We start from the raw sequence: 20,733 nt of genomic DNA, 5'->3' as shown, positions 1-20,733 counted from the left end.
CTTTAATTTGCATTGCTTTGATACATTAAAAGTTGAAGTCAGTATTTTTAGAGCACTGAAAACCATGAAGACACTTCCTGGATGCCAGATATGTTTAGAGAGTGGGGGGTGGGGGGCACTCCAGAGTGATGGATTATGTTTACATGTACGGATTGATCCAAATAGATGTGGAGGATAAGATCATTGTTTTGGGCCGCACAGTGATGGTCTTCTCCTGGCAAAGTCAATAAAGCTATTTTTCTGTTTCTGTTTGTGTTTTCATTGCAAACCACACATCTCCTGAGCGTTTCCTCCATTTTCTCTGCTGCTGCGGGCTATTAGAGAATCATTTTATTTAACAGGAAGCAGCAAGTTTGTAGCAGATTGAGCTGTGATTCAATTTTTCAAGCAGCATTTTGAGCTTTTAAGTATAATCAAGAATGTTGCGTATAATGTCGTGTGCTGAGGTTTTAAATCCTCAAAGAACCATCCATGAAGGCTGAAATATGAGAGGACAGTTTGAAGTATTTGTTGAATCACTTACTTTCTTTATGGACGTTCATGGCTGTTGCATGCAATTGATATAATGCTCACGAAGTGCTGAGGCAGCAGGACGCTCTGAGAGGGAGAGAGAGAGAATTTCTTTAGCTATTCAGTGATAGTCGTCGCTCCTCAAACTTGCAACTTTGGGTCTTTTGTGAAGCAAAACCTTCCCAGCTTGAGGAGCTGTGAGGAATTTAAAGTACAGAATCCTGATTGTAGCCATCAAAAGCCTTTTTGATGATCATTAATGGATTAATAGACTGTTCAACAGCTTTGAGCCTTCTTTCAGGCTCAAAGCGGATTGCTATATACCCTATTTCCTTGAGATAGATAGATAGATAGATAGATAGATAGATAGATAGATAGATAGATAGATAGATAGATAGATAGATAGATAGATAGATAGATAGATAGATAGATAGATAGATAGATGATACAAGTTGCCATGATACAAGATTTATTAAATTTTCTGTTTTAACCAATATGGCGAAATAATATGGCAAATATTTTGCACAGGTTTGCAAAATATGTGTATGACCAAAAGATAATAGTTTAATTATATTTAATGAATCTTCTTTTTTTCTGTAGGATACAAAAAACAACAGCACCTATGAATTGTCACGCAGCCCTCAGAGCCTGAGTGACACTGGCTACTCCTCTGACGGCATCTCAAGCTCTCACAGTGAAATTACCGGTCTAATTCAAGAAGAGGAAATGAAGCTGAGTGAGAGGGGGGTTAGTGGGCGAGGCTCCCCACCGAGCCCATCTGAAATCACCAAACTGGAAAGCTCCATGAGGCCTTTACTTGAAAAGAGTCTTTCTGAGGAGAAACCAGACAGAAGAGGAAGGAGGCACAGGGACCTGGACGACAGGGGAAAGCAAAGACCACGCTCCCTGTCGATCCCACCAGATGCATACGACTCTGACGAGGAGTTAGATGATATTCTGGAGGAAGAGGAGAGTGGAGGTGACTGGGAGAGTAAAAGGAAAGATGTGAAGGAGGACAAAAAAGACAAGAAAAAGAAGGAAAAAGATTTGGATCCCACAGAGATGACAGATGAGGAGTTCATGAGGAGGCAAATAATGGAGATGAGTGCAGATGAGGAAATTGAGGAAGAAGAGGAGGAGGAGGAAGAAATTGAGGAAGACGAATATGAGGAAGATGAAGGATATGGCTATCAGAAACCCAAGAAAAGTCACCATAAGCACATTATCTCTGAGTCAGTAAAGGAGAAGAGACGTCTTCAGCACCACTCCAGTAGTTTTGAGGAGGAAACTAAGAGCTCCACAGATATTTATAAAGGATCGGTGGAGGAAGGTGAGGAAGATGTGATGGCATCACAGGGAGGACTGAGACGCTTCAAAACCATTGAACTGAATAACACCAACAGTTACAGCCGAGACATGGAATTGAGCACTGAAAATGACTTGAGTCTTGATCGAGAACCAGAGCTAGAGATGGAGAGCCTGACGGGATCTCCCGAAGAGCGTTCCAGAGGTGATTACTCCTCCACACTACCAGCCACCTCCTCCTCATATGGCTCAGGACAGTCTCCTACTTCCATCTCCTCGATGGAAGAGGACAGTGACAGCAGTCCCAGCAGGAGGCAAAGGCTCGAAGAAGCCAAGCAGCAAAGGAAAGCACGTCACCGTTCTCATGGCCCACTTCTTCCCACGATTGAAGATTCTTCTGAAGAGGACGAGCTCAGAGAGGAAGAAGAACTTCTCAGAGAGCAGGAGAAGATGAGGGAAGTGGAACAACAAAGAATAAGGAGCACAGCACGAAAGACAAAGAGGGATAAAGAGGAACTGAGGGCTCAGAGACGCAGAGAGAGGTCCAAAACCCCACCTAGCAATCTGTCACCAATTGAAGATGCTTCTCCAACTGAGGAGTTGAGACAGGCAGCCGAAATGGAAGAGCTTCATCGTTCTTCAGCTTCTGAATACTCCCCTCAGAGTCTAGACTCAGAGGCAGAGGGATATGAATCAAAAATTTACAAGTCAGGCAGTGAGTACAACCTGCCTACCTTTATGTCTTTGTACTCTCCAGTAGAGAAGTCATCAACTACAACAACCACCACAGCACCATCTTCAACTTCCAAACCCCTAAAGAGTGCAGAGGAAGTTTATGAGGAGATGATGAGGAAGGCAGAGATGCTTCAAAAACAACAGAAACAGCAGCAACAGCAACAGCACGGGAGGCAGGGGCAGTACTTCGAAGAGGATATTAATGGACAAGGTTATGATGAGTATGAATATGAACAAGATCAAAATGGATATGACAATGAGTCAATGAAGACAGAAACAGATATTTATGAAGAAATTAGACAGACATCTCAGAACATCACCAAAATGCAGCTGGCCACTGATGAGCAAGTAGAAATTGACATTGAGTGTTCCTACCCTGACAAGCAGCTTTTAGATACTGGCTCAGCCTTTGCAAAACTACTTGAACAGAGTAATGCTCTCCTGACTCCTGGTACTAGCCCAACCCAAATATCAGCTCCTGTCTCATTTGCTGAGACTGGAGGGCGGATTCCTGATGTCCGCGTAACACAGCATTTTTCTGCAAAGGATGGACACAAAGACAGGATTAAAGCAGGAAAGAATGGAATAACTCCAATAGTTGCGGCTACCACCATAGCAGCTTATGGAGTTTATGCTAGAGATGCAGTGACTATTTCTCAGACCACATCAACCCACACTATCACCTCTTCTCAGTCAGGCTTATATGGACGACAAGCAGGAAGTCCTGCCACATCTTCTGCTACAGTCTCAAGTGTATGCAGCAAGATTGCAGAGATTACACAGGCTTATAGTCAGAGGGAAGTGATCACTAAAAGGATTGGGGACACAAAAGGTTCCCAAGTCCGAGATAGTTCAACTGAGCGAATTATTGAGCCACGTTCTCCAAAATATACAACTTATTACAGGAGCACCAGTCCTCCCCTGTCCCCATCTCCACCACCACAGAGTCCCACTCGTTCACCTTCCAGAAGAGGTACTGTTGAGTTCTCCACACAAACTTTTAGTTCAGCATTAAGAATGGAGTCAGCACACTCTGGGCCTTCATCTCCAGTCATGGCTCAGGGAACCCAAACGTCACATCATTCAATTTCCCCACGACTCCATCGACAGCAGTCTTCACAGGATGCCCCCTACTCTCCGCCATCAAGTCCAGCAAGGCCAATGACAGTCAATACTGCAACTTCCCCTTTGTCGTCACCAACACGTTTTAGTCGCCAGTCCACATTTGACACCTATTCTCCATGTGATAGCCCTCCAGATACACCGCCATACCAGCAGTCTCCTGCACATACATTCTATCGTACACAAAGAGTTGAGAAGGTAAACGTGGGAACAAGTATGGTAACCACTGCCACCACTTACACTAGAGGATCTATGTCCATGGATAACATCTCCCTCTGTCGAATCTCTACAGTTCCAGGAACATCTAGAGTTGAACAGGGACGTATGATCCAAGGGGGCAGTGTTGTGGACCTCAGAACAATCAGCAAACCAGCTCCAATTATCATGACTGACCAGGGAATGGATCTCACATCTTTGGCAACTGAAAGCAGGAGATATCATGGTGGATCCGATGGCAGTAGACATTCAACAATTGTACAGCCACTGATAATGAATCTAAACACCCAGGAGACCATCACACCCACTACTGTAAGTGTCACCGTGGCTGCCTCAATGTTCATGACACAGCCCAAACAACCAACAGTTTATGGTGATCCTCACCAAAGCCGAGTAGATCTGGGTCAAGGCATGGGTTCAGTTGTGTGCCTTTCCCAGAACAAACCAATTTCTCCTCCACTTGACCCATCAATACCAAAAATTGATGCCAAACTGCAAGACCTCAGTGTTCAACAGAGAGAACTACAAAAACAACAAGAGAAACTTCAGAAGCAACAGGAGCTTCTTGAACATCAGTTGCAGCATCATCATCAAATGCAACATCAACAGCAACAAGCATCTTCTTTGGCCAGGTACCACCTCACTGGTCAGATCTCACCATTACTGAAAAAAGATATGCTAGTCAGCCAGACAAGCACTGCCTCACCTGTGGTCAGTGCAGTGTCCCCAGTAATTAACCAAGACATGTATGGTACTGGTCCTATTGAAGTCAAAGGCAAACCCAGCTCCCCTGATTTGATGTCAGGTGGCAAATCACCACATAGCATGGTGGTCCAAATTGATGGAGGACAGCTACAGACAAGGACATTGACTCAGTTGGTAAAGGTAGAAGAAGGACAGGATGCCATGGATCTAACTGAAGGCCAAATTAAAACTGACAACCAACCAGTTTGCTGTGATGTTTACAGACTTCCTTTTGGCGGAAGTTGTGTTGGTAGTGCAGAGAAAGAGGGGATACGACCTCCATCTGCTCCACCGCTCACGTACGAATCTGACCAAGAAAGACAACCTAGAAGTTACCATGAATACCCAATGGATGGACACAAGGCTTACACACTACCTTTTCCAGGCAAGCTACAACCGTCAATGTCGGATACAAATTTAGCTGATGTTGGGCTCCAGTCTTACCATTCACACATCCAAGCCCCAGGAGAACTTGTGGATCCATCTGCTATGAAACAGGGCTATGGGGGATATATAGGTCTGCAGTATGGCTCCTACACGGATCTTCGACATGGAGTAGACATTACAGCCCAAACGCTCCCTATAAGACGATATAACTCATTGTCTAATATCAACACAGACTATGGTTACACTGCTCGTGAGATTGCCAGTTTCCAAGAAGCTAACTTGGCTCAGTACAGTGCCACAACTGCTAGGGAGATCAGCCGAATGTGTGCAGCTCTAAATTCCATGGATCGGTACGGAAGTAACCCAGATTTATTGCAATTTGGCAGCTTGGGGAGAGGAACAGGGCCAGTGACCTCCAGACTTGCAGCCGGTCTTGGAATAAGACAAAACTTCCTCCTTGGATTAGATGGTAAACCAATCTCCCACAGTCAAGCACTAACCAATCTTATTAATGCCAGACAAGCAAGCCTGAGAGCAATGTACCCAGCAGCTATAAGGTCTTCAGATGGGATGATCTACTCCACAATTCAGACTCCAATAGCTTCTACACTTCCCATTACAACTCAGCCTGCATCTGTACTACGGCCACTACTGAGAGGTATATACAGACCATATCCCTCTGCCAACATGACACCTGTGCCCCTAGCTAGCCTGAGCAGGCTACCAGTGAACCCCAGAATGCCCATGGCTGGACAAGCTCCAGTTCGTTACCCAGCACCAGGTCTTCTTCAAACATCGGTCACTGCCACAACTGGTGTTGCTGCAACAACCTCAGCACCAATTGGTGCTCCAGTTTTAACAACATCTAGCTCTACAGTCCAGGATCAACCAGTTTACCTCGGCAAAGGAGTCGCATCAGCGGAGGTTACCTCAGTACCAGGAACAGTCGTAATACCAACAGAGCCTCAGCAGCAGCCATTAAACCTGTCCCAGGCTCATTTGAACAGCCAACAACTGACAACTACTCAGCAGTCACAACAACCACCGCCAGCTCATTCTCACCCACACTCAACTCTTTCGCACTCTCATGGTTATACCCAACCCCCAGCGGGTCACTCTGCCTCAGCTAGTGGCGAAGCACTTCCAGGAGGTCTTCCTCCCTTCCCTCCACCAGGTGTCATTCATAAAGAGGGTGAAACTGAGGCAGAGAGGCTACACCGGCAACAAGAGCAGCTTCTTCAGTTAGAGAGGGAGCGTGTAGAGCTGGAGAAAATCAGGCAACTGCGTTTGCATGAAGAGCTTGAACGGGAAAGGATAGAGTTGAAGCTGCACAGAGAGAAAGAGCAGATCTTGGTCCACAGAGAGTTACAAGAGCTGCAGAACATCAAGGAACAGGTAGAGGGGAAAATGGAATGAGTTTTATAGTTGTGTCTTAATGTCGTGTTGACTTTTCCTTTTCTGTCTTTTTTGACTTTGGAAGTTGTTTTCTGCTTTTGTGTGCGTAGATTCAGTATGTTACATCCTTGATGTACATGTAGCTAATAGATCTAATAACAGTACACAGCATAACCAACATCTGCATGCATTTGAATGCATGTTTCTTAAATCAAAATGGATGTAACATATTTGATCCTGAATTGACATTTACACATCGGTTTAGAAAATTGTTAAAAATTGTGTAACTGTTAAAATCAACCATGTCTTCTCAGGTATGTGCATATGGCTTGCTATCCAGAATAAAGTTTGAAAGTCTGCATGTTATTTATTTTTCCGTTAAACATATTTCCTGTATTTAAAGTGTGCATGCTTATGTGTGACAGAAAATATTTATGCGTTTGCAAAGTTTCAATGTTCATTTCTTTGACAAGCTGTGTTCTACATTTGGTTTTATAGCTGAACAAAAAAATACATAATTTACCGGTTTATTTTCATAAATGTTTATTTGAATTTGCAAAAAAAACAAAACCATCTGAATTCCACCAAAAGTCATAACTGATAGACAATAGTCTTAGAGTAGGTAAGCAGGTGGGAAACTAGGAACGATATATTTGAATATGTTGCTTCTTAGCTCAATGTAGATAAAATGTCTTAACAAGTGCGCTAACATGGCAATTTTCTTCTTTTCGATAGAACAAGCAGTTGAAAATCTTTCAAGTAAACTCTGTTAAACAGGTGTGGAAGCATTCTTTAATAAGAATGAGCTAACAATGGAATGCTTATTATGCATCTCATAACCTAAAGAAAAAAAATCCCTACCTACCATATCAGCACTAGCTGTCATTTATGCTGCAAATAATAAACTCGTAGAAGCACTGTAAGACTGGCACCAGTGACTATTACCACATGCTGAAATTCATTTATTTTGCGCTTCCATTCTCTTTTATTTGCAATGTATATTTATTAGTTTAGACCTGTTTCTAAACCAATCTCATTTTAAAAATAATTCCATGTCATCTTCAGCCACAAAGAAGCTCTGTCATCTTTTACGCAACACTGAAAGTTAACATTTTCTGTCTGTGCTGTCTATTTTTCTTTTTCATATTAACCCATTGCCTCACCTCTATCCCTACTCCATATCTCTCTGTTTTGTCGTCTGTCTTGTCAAACTTTGCATCGTTTTTCCCTCCAACGTGACAGGTTCTACAGCAGCAGCAACATGAGCGTGAGAAACAACTTATTCTCCAGAGGGAACAACTGGCTCAGCAGAAGTCTCAGTTAGACCAGATCCAGTCTTTACAGAACCAACTCCAGGTGCAGCTTGAAGAACAGAAGAGACACAAAACTGTGGGTCAGCCCATACAGGTGGGAGTTCTTACATATAACCTAAAGATGTTTGGAGGTTTTGGTGTTTTCTTTGCCCATATCTGAAATGACTTCTGATTTATTCATCAGCTGGACATGAATGGACAACCCCTTCATCCCTACATGGACTCACAAGTGGGAACCCGCTCTCTCCCTAATTCCTCATCAGAGATGTGTTTGAGGAGTCAAGAAGATCACATGGAGACCAGGAGCAACATAAGGAAACACAGCTCCATGACAAGGCTGGACGGAGACGGTGTTATGTTTTATGGTTCCTCCCGCAGGATTGTGGATAGCTGTGTGCAGACAGATGACGAGGACCGAGAGGAGAGGTCAGTGTGGTAAAATTATACAGATGCAAACAGGTTTAGTGCTGGGCTGTGAACACATTTTCAGCCTGTTTTTCACAAAATACAAATTCATAGTGTACAAGTACTTTATTATGACCTGCAGTTAGGGTGGTTAGGGTTGTGTTAAAGTAGCAGTTGATGAAGTTCATGCAAACAACATCTCTGTCCCTAAAATGTATCAACCACTGATGGTGGTTGTAGTAGGTTACGTGGATAAAATCAATGACAGGTACTGTATCTGGAAATACTGGCTATGTTTTGCTAACTTAAACCCTAACTGTAACTAACAGGTACATAGAAAACGTCCCTTCCCCAAATGAGATTCCTGGATCAATGTAATACCATTTATGTGTTATTACTAATTCTTTTCAAAAATCTCCAACAAAAATGTTTCTGTCTGTTTTCTTCAGTATTTGTTTTTTCCACTATTTTGCATCGAAATGTTATTTTTCCTCCCTCTTTTCCAACATCACCAGGTACATGATGCGTCATCGCACTAGGAGGCGTGGCCGCAGCGTTGACTGTTCCGTCCAGACTGATGACGATGAGGACAAGGCAGTAACAGAGCAGCCTGTTCGCCGAAGACGCTCCCGTTTCTCCCGGCATTCTGAGTCCACTACTACTGGCTCTGCCTCTGCAGCTACCGACACGAAATGTGACGCTTTGAAGATGGTGTCTTCCAGTATCGGCATCCAGACTAGCAGGGAAATGTCTTGCCAGACAGAGGTGGAGCACCTAGGACGGGTTTCTCCAGCGATCCATGTAACCATGCCGGACCCAAATAAAGTAGAGATTGTGCATTACATCTCTGGACCTGAGCGGACCCAGAAAGGACAGTCTCTAGCATGTCAAACTGACCCAGAAGCCCAGTCACAAGGCGTTGTAGCTCCCCAGCTTAGTGTACCAACTACTGTCAGTCCATATTCTTCCTCAACCAGTTCTGGTTCCCATCAGTCCAGTTCTGTTGATCTCCTGACACAGCAGCGCCAGCAGCAGAATGCTACAGCAAATGCGGCTAAATTTGAGCGGCGCCGCCCAGACCCCCTCGACATCAACTACCAGCCTCACAATCACTTGCACAACGAGTCGATTTCCAGTATTATCCGACAGCAGCAGTCAGCCCCCAAGTCCCCACATGTCCTCTACTCTCCAGTCTCGCCGGTGTCCCCTCACCGACTGCTGGAGACCTCTTTGTCCAGTGAGAGGCTGAATAAGGCCCATGTCACTCCTCAGCAGAAGTCCTACACAGCAGAGTCACCGCAGCGACACCCTTCTATGCCCCGGCCAATTAAGAGTTCCCAGAGGTCCATGTCAGACCCCAAATCCCTCAGCCCAACTGCAGATGAACACACCAAGGCCCGACTTGCTCTCTATCAACAACAAGCACTCCAGAGCCAGGTAAAGTCAGCAAATAAATCTGTTTCTTTTCTCCACAGCAAGTAACATATGTTAAAAATTAAGCGTGTAATACTTTTATGTATTAGTATAGACATAATTAAAAATAAACTTTTATAGCATATCGCAATTCATTATCAATAAATACATTATTTATGTTTGACACAGGCCCTCTTCAATTCTTTGCAGCATAAAAACCACATTTCTAATCCTAATAGCAATGTCTAAATGTATAATTGCAGCCTAAATACTTATGCTTACTTTGATGAAAAATACCTTTTGTTTCCCTAGATCCACCCTAAATGGCATTGAAAATGGACTGAGAACACGCATGGTTCATGTAATCTGTGTTCTCACCAAATCTTATGAGTTGAACTTTAAAAAGTGATCACTGAATGTTGAGACCCGATATCTCTCAGTCAGACTTTGATCTAAACTGATTTCCATGTGGCTGCTGTTTATTTACCAAATTTCCAAAAACCTAAACCATTTGTCATCATTGTAGGATAAATCTGACACTTTAAATGTATTTTGACACCGAAGATTTGTTGTTTGATTGTTGTTAAATTTATAATATAATAAAGAAATAAGAAAGAAAAAAGGGCTAGTCATGGTTGCTATATTCAGTCACTAAACTTTAATGTCTAAAAAAATTGAATTTCTAAAGGCAGCCAACATTATTCCCTCTGGCAAGTCATTTCACAAACCTAACTGACGTCGGAGCAGCAAATACAATTTCTGGAGTTAATGAAAATGTCCCAGACATTCTGTTTCACTAAATTGTTGAATGTTGGAAAGGTTAAACATCGAGAATATATTATAATGTAGAGTTTTATGGTCAAAGCTAATCCAGACTTTTAGGGTTGCGATTTTAAATCACTAGCATTTAGAATGTGTCTGTAATATGTGATAAAACTGAATAGATTTACAAATTAATTTTCAAAGGAAGGTCCACCTTTCCTTATTTAACTCGGAAAGATCACAGACCTCCACCAATAAGGTCATTTCTGCGCCATTTGGGACTACATCAGTAGTGTGGTATGAAGGCAGAAGTAATAGATAACGTAAAAGGTTACATAGGTTGATTTTTGATCAAAGCCCCTTGGCATTAATCTTTGTAAGGAACAAATTATAGCTGAGGCATACATAGGGATGAACTGGGAGATAAGTGTGTATGTATGTGTAATTTATCAACGATAGCCTTTTTGACCACAATCATGATAATGATACTATGCCTATTGGACAAAACAATACTCTAAAACATGATGACATATTATCATTTACTAACTTATTTTCAGTTCCAGTTTAAGGTTTAATTACAATTGTTTAGAGGTTAACACTGCACTGCAGTCAGTTTGTTATCAAATAACCACCATTGCCACTAATCTAGATGTTTCTGTATGTCCTCTAACACAAGCTCCACTCTTGTTTCTTGTTGTCCTTGTCTCTATGTGTTTCTTTGTGTCTCCCTTGTATATCCGTGTTGTTTCTTCCCTGTCACCTTCTCTTGGTTTCTTTTGTTGCTTCTCTTTTCGAGTTTTTTCCCCCTTCTGTTCTATCTATCTCATGCACTACCTATGTCCCCATCCCTTAACTTTCTCCGCACTCCATCAAACTCTGCCCATCATCGCTCCGATTATATTTTCTAAAATACTTCACATTTCACTTCCCCAATTATGTCTTTTCATCTTTGAAATATATTCTTCCATTTTTTCCTCAATACCATCTGTTTTGTATTAATTTGCTTCTTTAACCACAATGTCTTTGTTGCTTCTATTCTCATATGACAACTTATCATCCCTTCCTTCTCTTTGCTCAACTGTCCCATGTGTTTTTCTGCACCCCAAAACCTTTTCCATGCGTTGTTGTTCCCACATACTGTCCTGCTTCCCCCTCCCTCTTTTCTTCTTCCTCTCTCCCTAGCTGGCAGCCCTGCAACAGAGCTCGCTGCTGCGTAAAGTCAAGCGAACCCTGCCGAGCCCTCCTCCAGATGAGACCACTACATCAGCTCACCTCCAACAGTTGTATATGCCCTCCGTGCCCAGCCTCAAGCCCAGCTCCAGATCTGGCCTGGCTGCCAAAGCCAGCCTTCTGAAAGACCTCACCCATGAATTGAAGGCCGTGGAACAAGAGTCAACGAAGCTTAGAAAGCAGCAAGCTGAACTTGAGGAGGAGGAGAAAGAAATTGATGCTAAATTGAGATATTTAGAACTGGGGATCCATCAAAGAAAAGAGACACTAGTAAAGGAGCGGGAGAGGAGAGATATTGCCTATCTGAGGTGTATGGGTGACACTCGGGACTATATGTCTGACAGTGAGTTGAATAACCTTCGTCTAGCAGCTGCGGCTGCATCACATGATGCCAATGGGCTGCTGTCCTCAAGGCCAAGCACCGCACCTCTCAGTCAATTCACCAGTGATCTCAGTACAGGGTCTCAGTACCCACCTAGTTCATCCTATCTCTCCAGTCAATATTCTCAAAGCCAACCAACAGCACCACTTCAGCAAACAAGTGTGCCCTACCAATCTTCAGCATTCAATCAGCCTCCCTATCCATCAGTGTCTCAGTCACAGGCACTGCCACAGCCCACACCCCTCCAGAGCCACGTCCCTCCTCCTGGGCCCTCATATCAACCTCAAACCTCTTATCCTTCCCATTCCTACCCTCAAACTCAGCCCCCATACCCTCAGACAGACATTGGGTTACCAGCAGCACCTCAGCCGCAGCCACAGCCAGGGCATACAGGTTTTGGTCCTGCGCCACCTGGCCAGCCCCCTTACCCCACCCACAGCTCACCTTATCCTAGTGCTGTTTCCTCCTACCCCAGCCAAACCACCCCATACCCTGGGCAGCCTCAAGCAGATATACTGACAGTGCATCCAGGAAGACCAAGGCAGACCTCACTTGCTGATCTAGAACACAAGATGCCTACCAACTATGAGACTATCAGCAACCCTACAGTCGTGGTTACTACAACAGCCCAGGATGCTACATATTCAAGTACAGCCCCCACTTATGGTCAGTATACGGGATCGACAACTATGGCCAGTTCCTATGGCCCCTATGGTTCCGCACCTGTTTCCAGCAGCTACGGTGGGTACTCTACCATGCCAGCAAGTACTTATGGGCAGTATACTTCCAACGCAGCTAGTTCATATGCCCCCTACACTACAACCATTGCTAATACGTATGGCTACACAACCACTACAGCAAGCTCTTATGGACAATATAGTTCTACAGTTTCCAATGCATATGGACACTCGGTAGACAGTCCCTCCAATTACGGTACTGCAGAAGGGATGTATGGGGCTCCTGGCTTAGAGCAAAACATTCCAAGGAATTACATGATGATTGACGACGTAAGTGAGCTGACGGCAAAAGATGGGCTGGGCACGACGACAGGGGACTTGATGCATCATGGGAGCAGTGGGCGTTATCCTGGTGACATCCATGGCCACAGCAGCACCATTGGCAGCTCAACGCGTGGGGGAACTAGCAGCTCTTCATACGGCAGGGCACCTGAAGAGGAAGCAGCGATGCAGGAAGAGCTGTACGACCACCATGGCAGGGGTAAGAGCAGCTACAGGCACGGACCCCTAGGGGGCAGCAGCAGCAGCGTGAGCACTAGCTTGGGTGGGGGATACCCCTATTACTATGACTATGACTACAAATATGGCAGCATCTGGGTACAGAAACCTTCATCTTCCTCCAGAAGCCTTCTGGCTCCTGCTGTCATGTCAACCAAGCGAAGCAAGCACAAGAAACTTGGAAATATGGAGCAGAAAATATCCAAGTTTTCCCCCATTGAAGAGGCTCGTGATGTGGAGACTGACTTGGCCGCCTATTCCTCAGCAACAGGCGGGGTTTACCCATCCTCTCACATTCGAGGGCGCCAGCTAATTGAAGATTATGGTTTTAAAAGGAGTGCATACGACTCCCCAGCAACCACACATGGTAGTCGATACTATGGTGGTTCAGTGGTGGACGAGGACGATCGGATTTATTACACCTCCACTGGGCGCTCCCGTTCTACAGGCTACGGCATGGACAAGATTTCAGCCAGGGACTACCCTGGGTATCGGAGCAGATCCTATGAGAGGGATGACCGATCTTATCGATCTGGCTACAACCGGGGGCGGCAACCAACTCGACAGTACTCTGAAGAGGAGAGCTCACTCAGTCCCCTGGGGAGGTTCAGGGGTTCTGGGCGACCATCAAGTTTAGGTCCCCACCCATATGACAACCGCAGCAGTAGATATTACTATTACGGCCAGTACGGTTCCAGCCACTCGCTGCCAGATGTACAAGACCATATACGGGACCTTCCCCGGACACATGTCTACAAGTCAGATGATACATACATTATAGACGATTATCATTGCGCTGTGTCTGACAGTGAAGGTAATTGTGGGAGCTGAATGCCCACCCAGTCTCACTATCTACTACTACTCCCACTGTTTATCTAAAAGTCCCCCACCCACCCAGAGGTTATAGGCCTAGCTATGACAAGAAGAAAGAAAAAATGAGACAGAGATAGCTGTTGCATGCTAATGTTTCCTTCTTCCTGAGAGTCATTTGGAGCTCTCTTATCAGTGGACTGCTGTCTGTCTGTCTGCCTGCCTGTTCGTCCTTCTGCCGTTCGTCCAGTCTTCTGTCTGTCCAATACTCGCATGGTCCATCGGCGTGGTCGTTTCCCTCGTTTGCCACACTCTGATTCACTCGAAAGGTCCAATTTGCACGACACAAATACATGTTTTTCTTCCACAGATTTATATTTGATTATGACTATGGAATTGATGTTGTTTTGTGTATGATTTATGAATTCTTTCTCTACACTGCAAAACAGTCACTCTTAATTGATTATCATCCCCTAGTATTATTTTACTGGAAGAACAAAATTGAAAAATTAACACACTGTATGATCTTGTAATATTTTAGGTCCCAAAAATCTCTGTTTCATATGTTGTTTTTCAAACCAGACAGTTTTGCAGTATTTGATTTACATGTAATGTGTGAAAGTGATGTAATGTGTATTCTGCATGGATGTAAGTGTGTTTTTCTGTTTTTCTTTCTGTCTTCTTTCTATACTTTTCTTTTGCATGGTTGGTCTTCTACCTGCCTCCTTCCTTCTCTCAGCCTGCATGCCGCTGTCTCCAAACGACATGGAGATTGACTGTGATCTGCTCTCGGTTTCCAAAGCCTACCATCTGGGTCAAGAAGAAACTGACTGGTTTGAGAAGCCCCGTTCCAGTTCCAGACACTACAGCAGCAGCCATTCATCTGGGAGGAGTCGGCACGGGTACAAACACTCTTATCCAGATTATGATGAACCTCTGGAGGAGGACTTGTGGCCTCAGGATGAGTATGGCCATGGGGGGCGACACTCTTCATCTCGTGATCACCGGCACCATGGAAGCTCTGGCAGGCATTCATCTTCATCACGTCACTCTGACGAGCCAAGGTCATCAAGGTCCTCTAAGGGGCACCCCAAAGACCCGTCGGTGCGCCATGACCCATCGGGACGATCCTCGTCCTCAGGAAGACGCGGTGACTCGAGGTCTGGAGGATACCACTCCTCAGATTACTCCCGAGATCCTTCTGGTCACCACCATGGCCAACGCTCCTCCAGACAAGGGGACCCACATCGCTCCTCACGCAGCAAGTCCCAGCAGGGAATTGACATGCAGGGTCAAATGACAGGTATGGAACCTTTGCAAACATGAAATTAATTGTAACAAAACATTTTCTATGTTTTAAAGAGCAATATGAGACCGATGATGTCTGAGGATGTACATAAATGGCAATTATTTGTCATTTATCCAAGTTTAAGAACCTCTCACATTGGTAACGCTGGCACCATTGTCATTGACTTATTTCTGCTGTTGGGGCCATTATGCTGCCATCATTTCAGCCATGCTGGTGGGGACATTTTGTGATTTATTCAAGCATATGTCAAGCAGCACAGGGTGTTAAATCTCACACCCATTTGTCATGGTGGGTCAGCCAGAATCACCTCCAAGGTGACGACCCCACTAGACATTAAGTGTGCTCACTGTCATTTTGTAATGTTTCTTGTGTCTGGCTGAGCTTCAGGAATGTAAAAGAAGGTCGATTCAGTTCAACTGCCCAGAATTTCTAAAGTACATCCCTATGAAATTCTTATTTGGATCCAAGTTACAAATATCTAATATTGCCTCTTTTTAGAATTAACTTGATGTTCATTTACAATCCTCTGAGTCCTCAGGGATAAACAGTTGTCATTATGATAACAAGCGTAACTTTTTTGTGAAACTTTTATTTACCCAGGGCAGAGTTCTATCTTTTTATTGTATACATTATTAAATACAAAATAATGATTAAAAATAATGTTAATAACATAACACGTAAACTGGAGGGGTTCTTTCTAGTAAGAAAGCAAACCTTGCTTTAACGCAGTTTAGATTGAATTAATATAAAATATTTTGATAATGTTGAACCTGGACATTTCATCCCTAAATGAACCCAAAGAACAACAAGAGAGTGATAAGGAGACAAACATTTCATAAAACCCTCCCCCAACCAGGCTCCTCTAGGTCTGGCAGCAGCTCAACCCGTGGTCAGGGCTCAGCAGGGGGACCAGCGGGATCAGGACGACAGAGTGTTACAGGTCCTCAGTCAGAGATGGGTCCTGGGCAGAAGACCCAGCTCCAACAACAAGCCCAGATATCAGCGGCAAGGCCAGGGCAGCCCGGAGCCCCTGCAGGAACGGGGTCCCAGCAACAACTCTCAACCCAGGGACAAGGCATGGGCATGGGGCCAAACCAAGCTAAACCTGGTCAAATGGGTCCAACAGGTGGACCCATGGGGCAGACAAGGCAGACGGGTCCTCAAGGAAATACACCACCCACAATGGTGAGCACTAATTCATTAAAAAAAAGAAGACATAATTTAAAAAATCAAAATGGAACTTCTGCCTGAAAAACAAGCTTGTCAATCACCTCTTAATTCAGATAGTTTCTTTATATTCTGCTCAGTTTCAGGTGGCAGAATATGTGAAATGCTTTGATTAATTCACACTCAGATGATAGCTGAATGGAGCCGATTACCTGCTTCTGCACATGCAACAACATCTCCCGGAATATTTTAAACAGCGCATTCGTTATCTAATCATAATCCATTTAACTCTATTGAAAATCACAGTCCTAAAAGTCCTACTTTATTGTTTAAGATGGGATCCAGTCACCCATCTTCTAACCGCTTTTCCTCTTAACGGAGTCGGGGGCTGGAGCCTGTCCCAGCTGCCTTTGAGCTTCGAGGTAGTTCCTGGGCAAGTCATCTCAGGGCCAGGATACATGCCCCCCAGCCAGTTCGCCTGCCCCCCTAATGCCTGTCTTTGGACCATGGGAGGGCAGAACCCACATGGATGCATGGGAGAACATGGAAACTCCACTCACAAAAGCCCCCAGACCCCAGCAAGATTCTTGCTGTGGTCCCAGCTGCACCACCGGTGCTGTCCAAAATCCCATTATATTTGTTCAACATGTTTTTTAAAATGCGCAAACAAATTAAATCATTACTGACTAATCTAACCATTGGTGACTCTGAGGTGTTTGGCCCAAATAGGACAGTACCTGTATTACATATGGTCTATCCCAGACAGTGCCACGTAGTGTCTTCAGCTGTAATTGCATTTTTATGTTATTGCTTTTGATGTATAACACGCATTTTTCCTGGCATCTCTGCAGCGGAAACACTGACAGGAAGCAAAAATGTGCCTCGTCACTATTGTTTAATCTGCATTATTTTACACTCGCATGAGGTCCGGTTTGTTATTACTGGCAATGAGGAAGTCGCTGAAAATAACAAAAAGCACGTGGAAGACAATGAATCATGTGCGAGGGAAACAGCCGCTCGTCAGCCAAGCGTCTGTCACTGTGCGCGTATTTATGAAGTCCTTTCGGAGAGAAATGACGAGGCGAGGACAGAAAATGAGAGCAATCACGGCGGGGTGGGCCATATTTACTACGCTTGGAGCACAGACGTTGGAGTGATGGATGTCACAAATGCTCTGGCGTTCATATTGTCTGGAACTATTAGATAAGCAGCTGATTCGGTTCGCTCCTCAAAATATTGAGGGTGTGGTGGGAGCAACCACAGAGCAATGCAAACAGACTCACAATGACTGTGCAGGAGCGAGACGGTCGGCGAGGGCCTGTGAGGTTTAGGGGTCTGCAGATTTACAGTTTTTTCCCCCGCCCTTGTGTTTCCATACAATTCGACACAAAGATTGTCACAAGTCAATCATTTTGCTTCATTGTCCAACAGTTAAGATGTAATTCAGAAACAACAGAACCAATCACAGGGACTTTGCAAGCGGGACGATTTACAGCATTTACCCTGACCCTTGGAACCACTGTGTTTGTCTTACATCTCTTTTAAGGAAAAGGAACAGTAGCACTGGCGATCAATAAGGTCAAAGCAGTGCAGGAAATGATTGTGAGATTTCTTGTGCGGAGGAGAGACTGTGGGGGTTGTGTCAAAGAAATGAATGAGATAACAACAGAGCCCAATTCACCACTTTCTGAAGAACAAAAGACAGCAGAAAAGAAATACACGACATGGAACTACAGGGCGTCCGAACACCACTCAGTCTTCCAACAATTGTCTCAACTAACCAGGGCACAGCACAAAGCTCCCCCAAACAAGTTCACCAAGAGGAAGCTTTTAATAGCATCTCCTCAATCCTGGTTGGCCAGTTGGAGTTGAGTCGAAGCGACGGCTTGGGTTTGTAGGGTGTCGCATGGGTGGAAGGCAGGAATCCTTAGGCTGCTTCCAATTTTCCAATCTTCTCCTACAATGAGGCAGGGAAGCACCAAAAGCCGGGCAATCACCTCTGACCTGACCCTGTTTCCCTCAAATATCCTGACTGCCTTAAATGTAAGGTCTGTTTTTACATGCAGGACCACTTTTCAAGACATATCACAGTTCGCACACTGAAATGATGATGACCATCTGAGATCTTTGTCTTTGTGTTTAAAGATTAAATGCTGGGACAGTTAGAATTCTGCTGTAAATTTTATATTAAAGCCATCTAGAAGATTCACCACTTATAAATATTTACTCTGAGGAGATGTTTCCCAAAAGCGTGTTCCCTTTATGGTGATCAAGCTGCCCTTGGTGGCAGGAGTTCCTCATTATCGATCTTTTCCCTGTAATCGTCTCTCCTTCCTCACCATATTACAACCACCTCTCCCCCTTCCCCCCATTCAGGTGATTAAATTAAGATAAAAACAGAATTCCTCTCATTCCGGTGGAGGGAAAAAAATTGTATCTGCTTCCCTCTCACTGTTTTATCTCTCTATAGGCCAAGATTGACACACCTCCAGCAACAGCCATCGGAGCGAAAGCGGCGCCTGTGATGGCCTCAAAAGTGGGACAGCCCCCGCTCACAGGCATAGGTGCAGTATAATCTTTACACACAGACCTGCTGCTGCCCTCTATGGCTGCATTTCATAACCCACATGTGCTGGCTCTTCTAATCTGATGGTAATCTGCAGATTATGCCACAGTAAGGAGGCTCGGTTCAAGTCAGCACAGCAACTTGAAGCTGTCAGAGTTTCATCGTAATGTTGAATTAATGAAACTATTTTTAAGAGCTGCTTAAGCTCAAGTAGGTTCTTAGGAAGATGAGGCATGGGCTGTTTGTTTGTCTGCCTTTTCCTCTTCTCATTCTTCCTGTGTTCTCTACCTTTTGCTCTTTACGCTCCTGTCCAGGCTCCAAGGCGGCTCCCAGACCTGGAGGTATTGGTAGCGCAGCAGCGGGTCAGCCTGGCATGGAGGGAGAAGGCATGTTCTCCAAGATCCTGCCAGGAGGAGCAGCTGAGCAGGCTGGCAAACTGGGAGAGGGTAGGTCCAAATGCAATATCCTGGGGGGGAAAAAACATACTCATTCAGCTGCAAACAAATCATTTTTTTGCCCCCTTCCAGCTATCTCTGGGTTTGGCAAGAAGTTCACCTCTTTCTTCTGAGGTGCTGACATCACGGTGCGTCTTTGTGTGTCAATATTGGCTAATATGAAGTTGACCTGCGCTTCCTCTTCATTGTGTAGCTCAGGCACAATAGCCTGTTAGCACACACACACACACACACACACACACACACACACACACACACACACACACACACACACACACTCCACCACCATCATTGTCATGGAGTTGGAGCTGATTAATTGACACACCAGTGTCATCACTGTGGGCCCATGAGCAAGCCCCCCTCCCTCAGGACAGCCCCTGAAAATGTTTGAAATCTATGGTGGGTTGGAACTCAAGTGGAAGCACGAGGTCAACAACTTCGCATGTAAAAAAAAAAGAAAAAGATTTTTGATCTGGTGTAAACGGCGATGCGAGCCCTGATGGTCCAACTGCAGAAACTGAGCAAACCTGTCTGTGACTTTGCAGAATTATGTAAATGACAAATGAGGCTTTGTACCAGAAAACCCCGCGACGTTCACCCTACTTCTGTTTTACTATGAGCGAGAGGGAGAAGAGACAGAGAGGAGTGTAGAGAGGAGAGCTGAGCATACTGGTGAGTATTCACACGGGGATCTGGTCACGCTATGGGATGAACCAGTCTTCCTCTTCTTTAACACAAAAAGCAGGGAGGGGCACTTGATTACACTTGCAGGCGCAAACCAAATTGTATTTTGATGATTGTTGAAGCCCTTTCCTCTGAGACATTCACCCATTTCTGGATAGAAAATGAAAGTGGCGTAAATACAGTTAATGTGTTAATGTGTTCGGTGGATGACAGGTGGTCTATTCCTCCTGATGAAAACTCGTGTGTGTGTGTGTGTGTGTGTGTGTGTGTGCGTGTGTGTGTGTGTGTGTGAAATGCTCTTCCTCCCTCCGCAGCCAATAAGGACTGGAATCCAGTGGACACTTCATGCCTCAGAGCGCACACTGACGGAGAGAACACACACCGTCCTCTCTGCCAGCCGAGACAGTAAGTCAGAGTGGGACTCTGTCACCGTAAAGCCACGGTTTTGTTCAGCCAGCTGCTCCATGTGGCACGCTGAAATGATCTAAAATTAAAAACAATCACGTAAATGTTGAGCGACCCCATTGTAGGTATAATGAACCTTCTCTTTGCCCACTCACCCAGGATCTAAAGAACAATCATTTAACT

The 20,733-nt window shown here is 44.7% G+C and overlaps 1 protein-coding gene across 2 annotated transcripts in view; it reads left to right on the top strand.

Annotated features, from left to right (window-relative positions):
* The window catches only part of bsna (bassoon presynaptic cytomatrix protein a), an 80,895-nt gene that overhangs the window by 53,229 nt on the left and 6,933 nt on the right, over nucleotides 1–20,733 (top strand). The window contains exons 5-17 of one of the 2 annotated variants that reach the window (XM_057039917.1): nucleotides 1,111–6,414; nucleotides 7,150–7,191; nucleotides 7,657–7,821; nucleotides 7,912–8,153; nucleotides 8,648–9,569; nucleotides 11,490–13,968; nucleotides 14,767–15,267; nucleotides 16,130–16,458; nucleotides 18,911–19,004; nucleotides 19,321–19,452; nucleotides 19,534–19,589; nucleotides 20,007–20,133; nucleotides 20,460–20,550. In XM_057039917.1, the coding sequence (XP_056895897.1) occupies nucleotides 1,111–6,414; nucleotides 7,150–7,191; nucleotides 7,657–7,821; nucleotides 7,912–8,153; nucleotides 8,648–9,569; nucleotides 11,490–13,968; nucleotides 14,767–15,267; nucleotides 16,130–16,458; nucleotides 18,911–19,004; nucleotides 19,321–19,452; nucleotides 19,534–19,574 (10,251 nt within the window). In that variant the 3' untranslated portion in view covers nucleotides 19,575–19,589; nucleotides 20,007–20,133; nucleotides 20,460–20,550. The remainder of the gene's footprint in view (nucleotides 1–1,110; nucleotides 6,415–7,149; nucleotides 7,192–7,656; nucleotides 7,822–7,911; nucleotides 8,154–8,647; nucleotides 9,570–11,489; nucleotides 13,969–14,766; nucleotides 15,268–16,129; nucleotides 16,459–18,910; nucleotides 19,005–19,320; nucleotides 19,453–19,533; nucleotides 19,590–20,006; nucleotides 20,134–20,459; nucleotides 20,551–20,733) is intronic. The other variant, XM_057039919.1, reaches the window with a different exon arrangement.

This window comes from Takifugu flavidus, chromosome 8 (assembly GCF_003711565.1).
Source record: "Takifugu flavidus isolate HTHZ2018 chromosome 8, ASM371156v2, whole genome shotgun sequence".
Lineage (NCBI taxonomy): Eukaryota > Metazoa > Chordata > Actinopteri > Tetraodontiformes > Tetraodontidae > Takifugu > Takifugu flavidus.
Note: the sequence above shows the minus strand (reverse complement) of the source record. Positions and strands in the feature narration are given on the sequence as shown.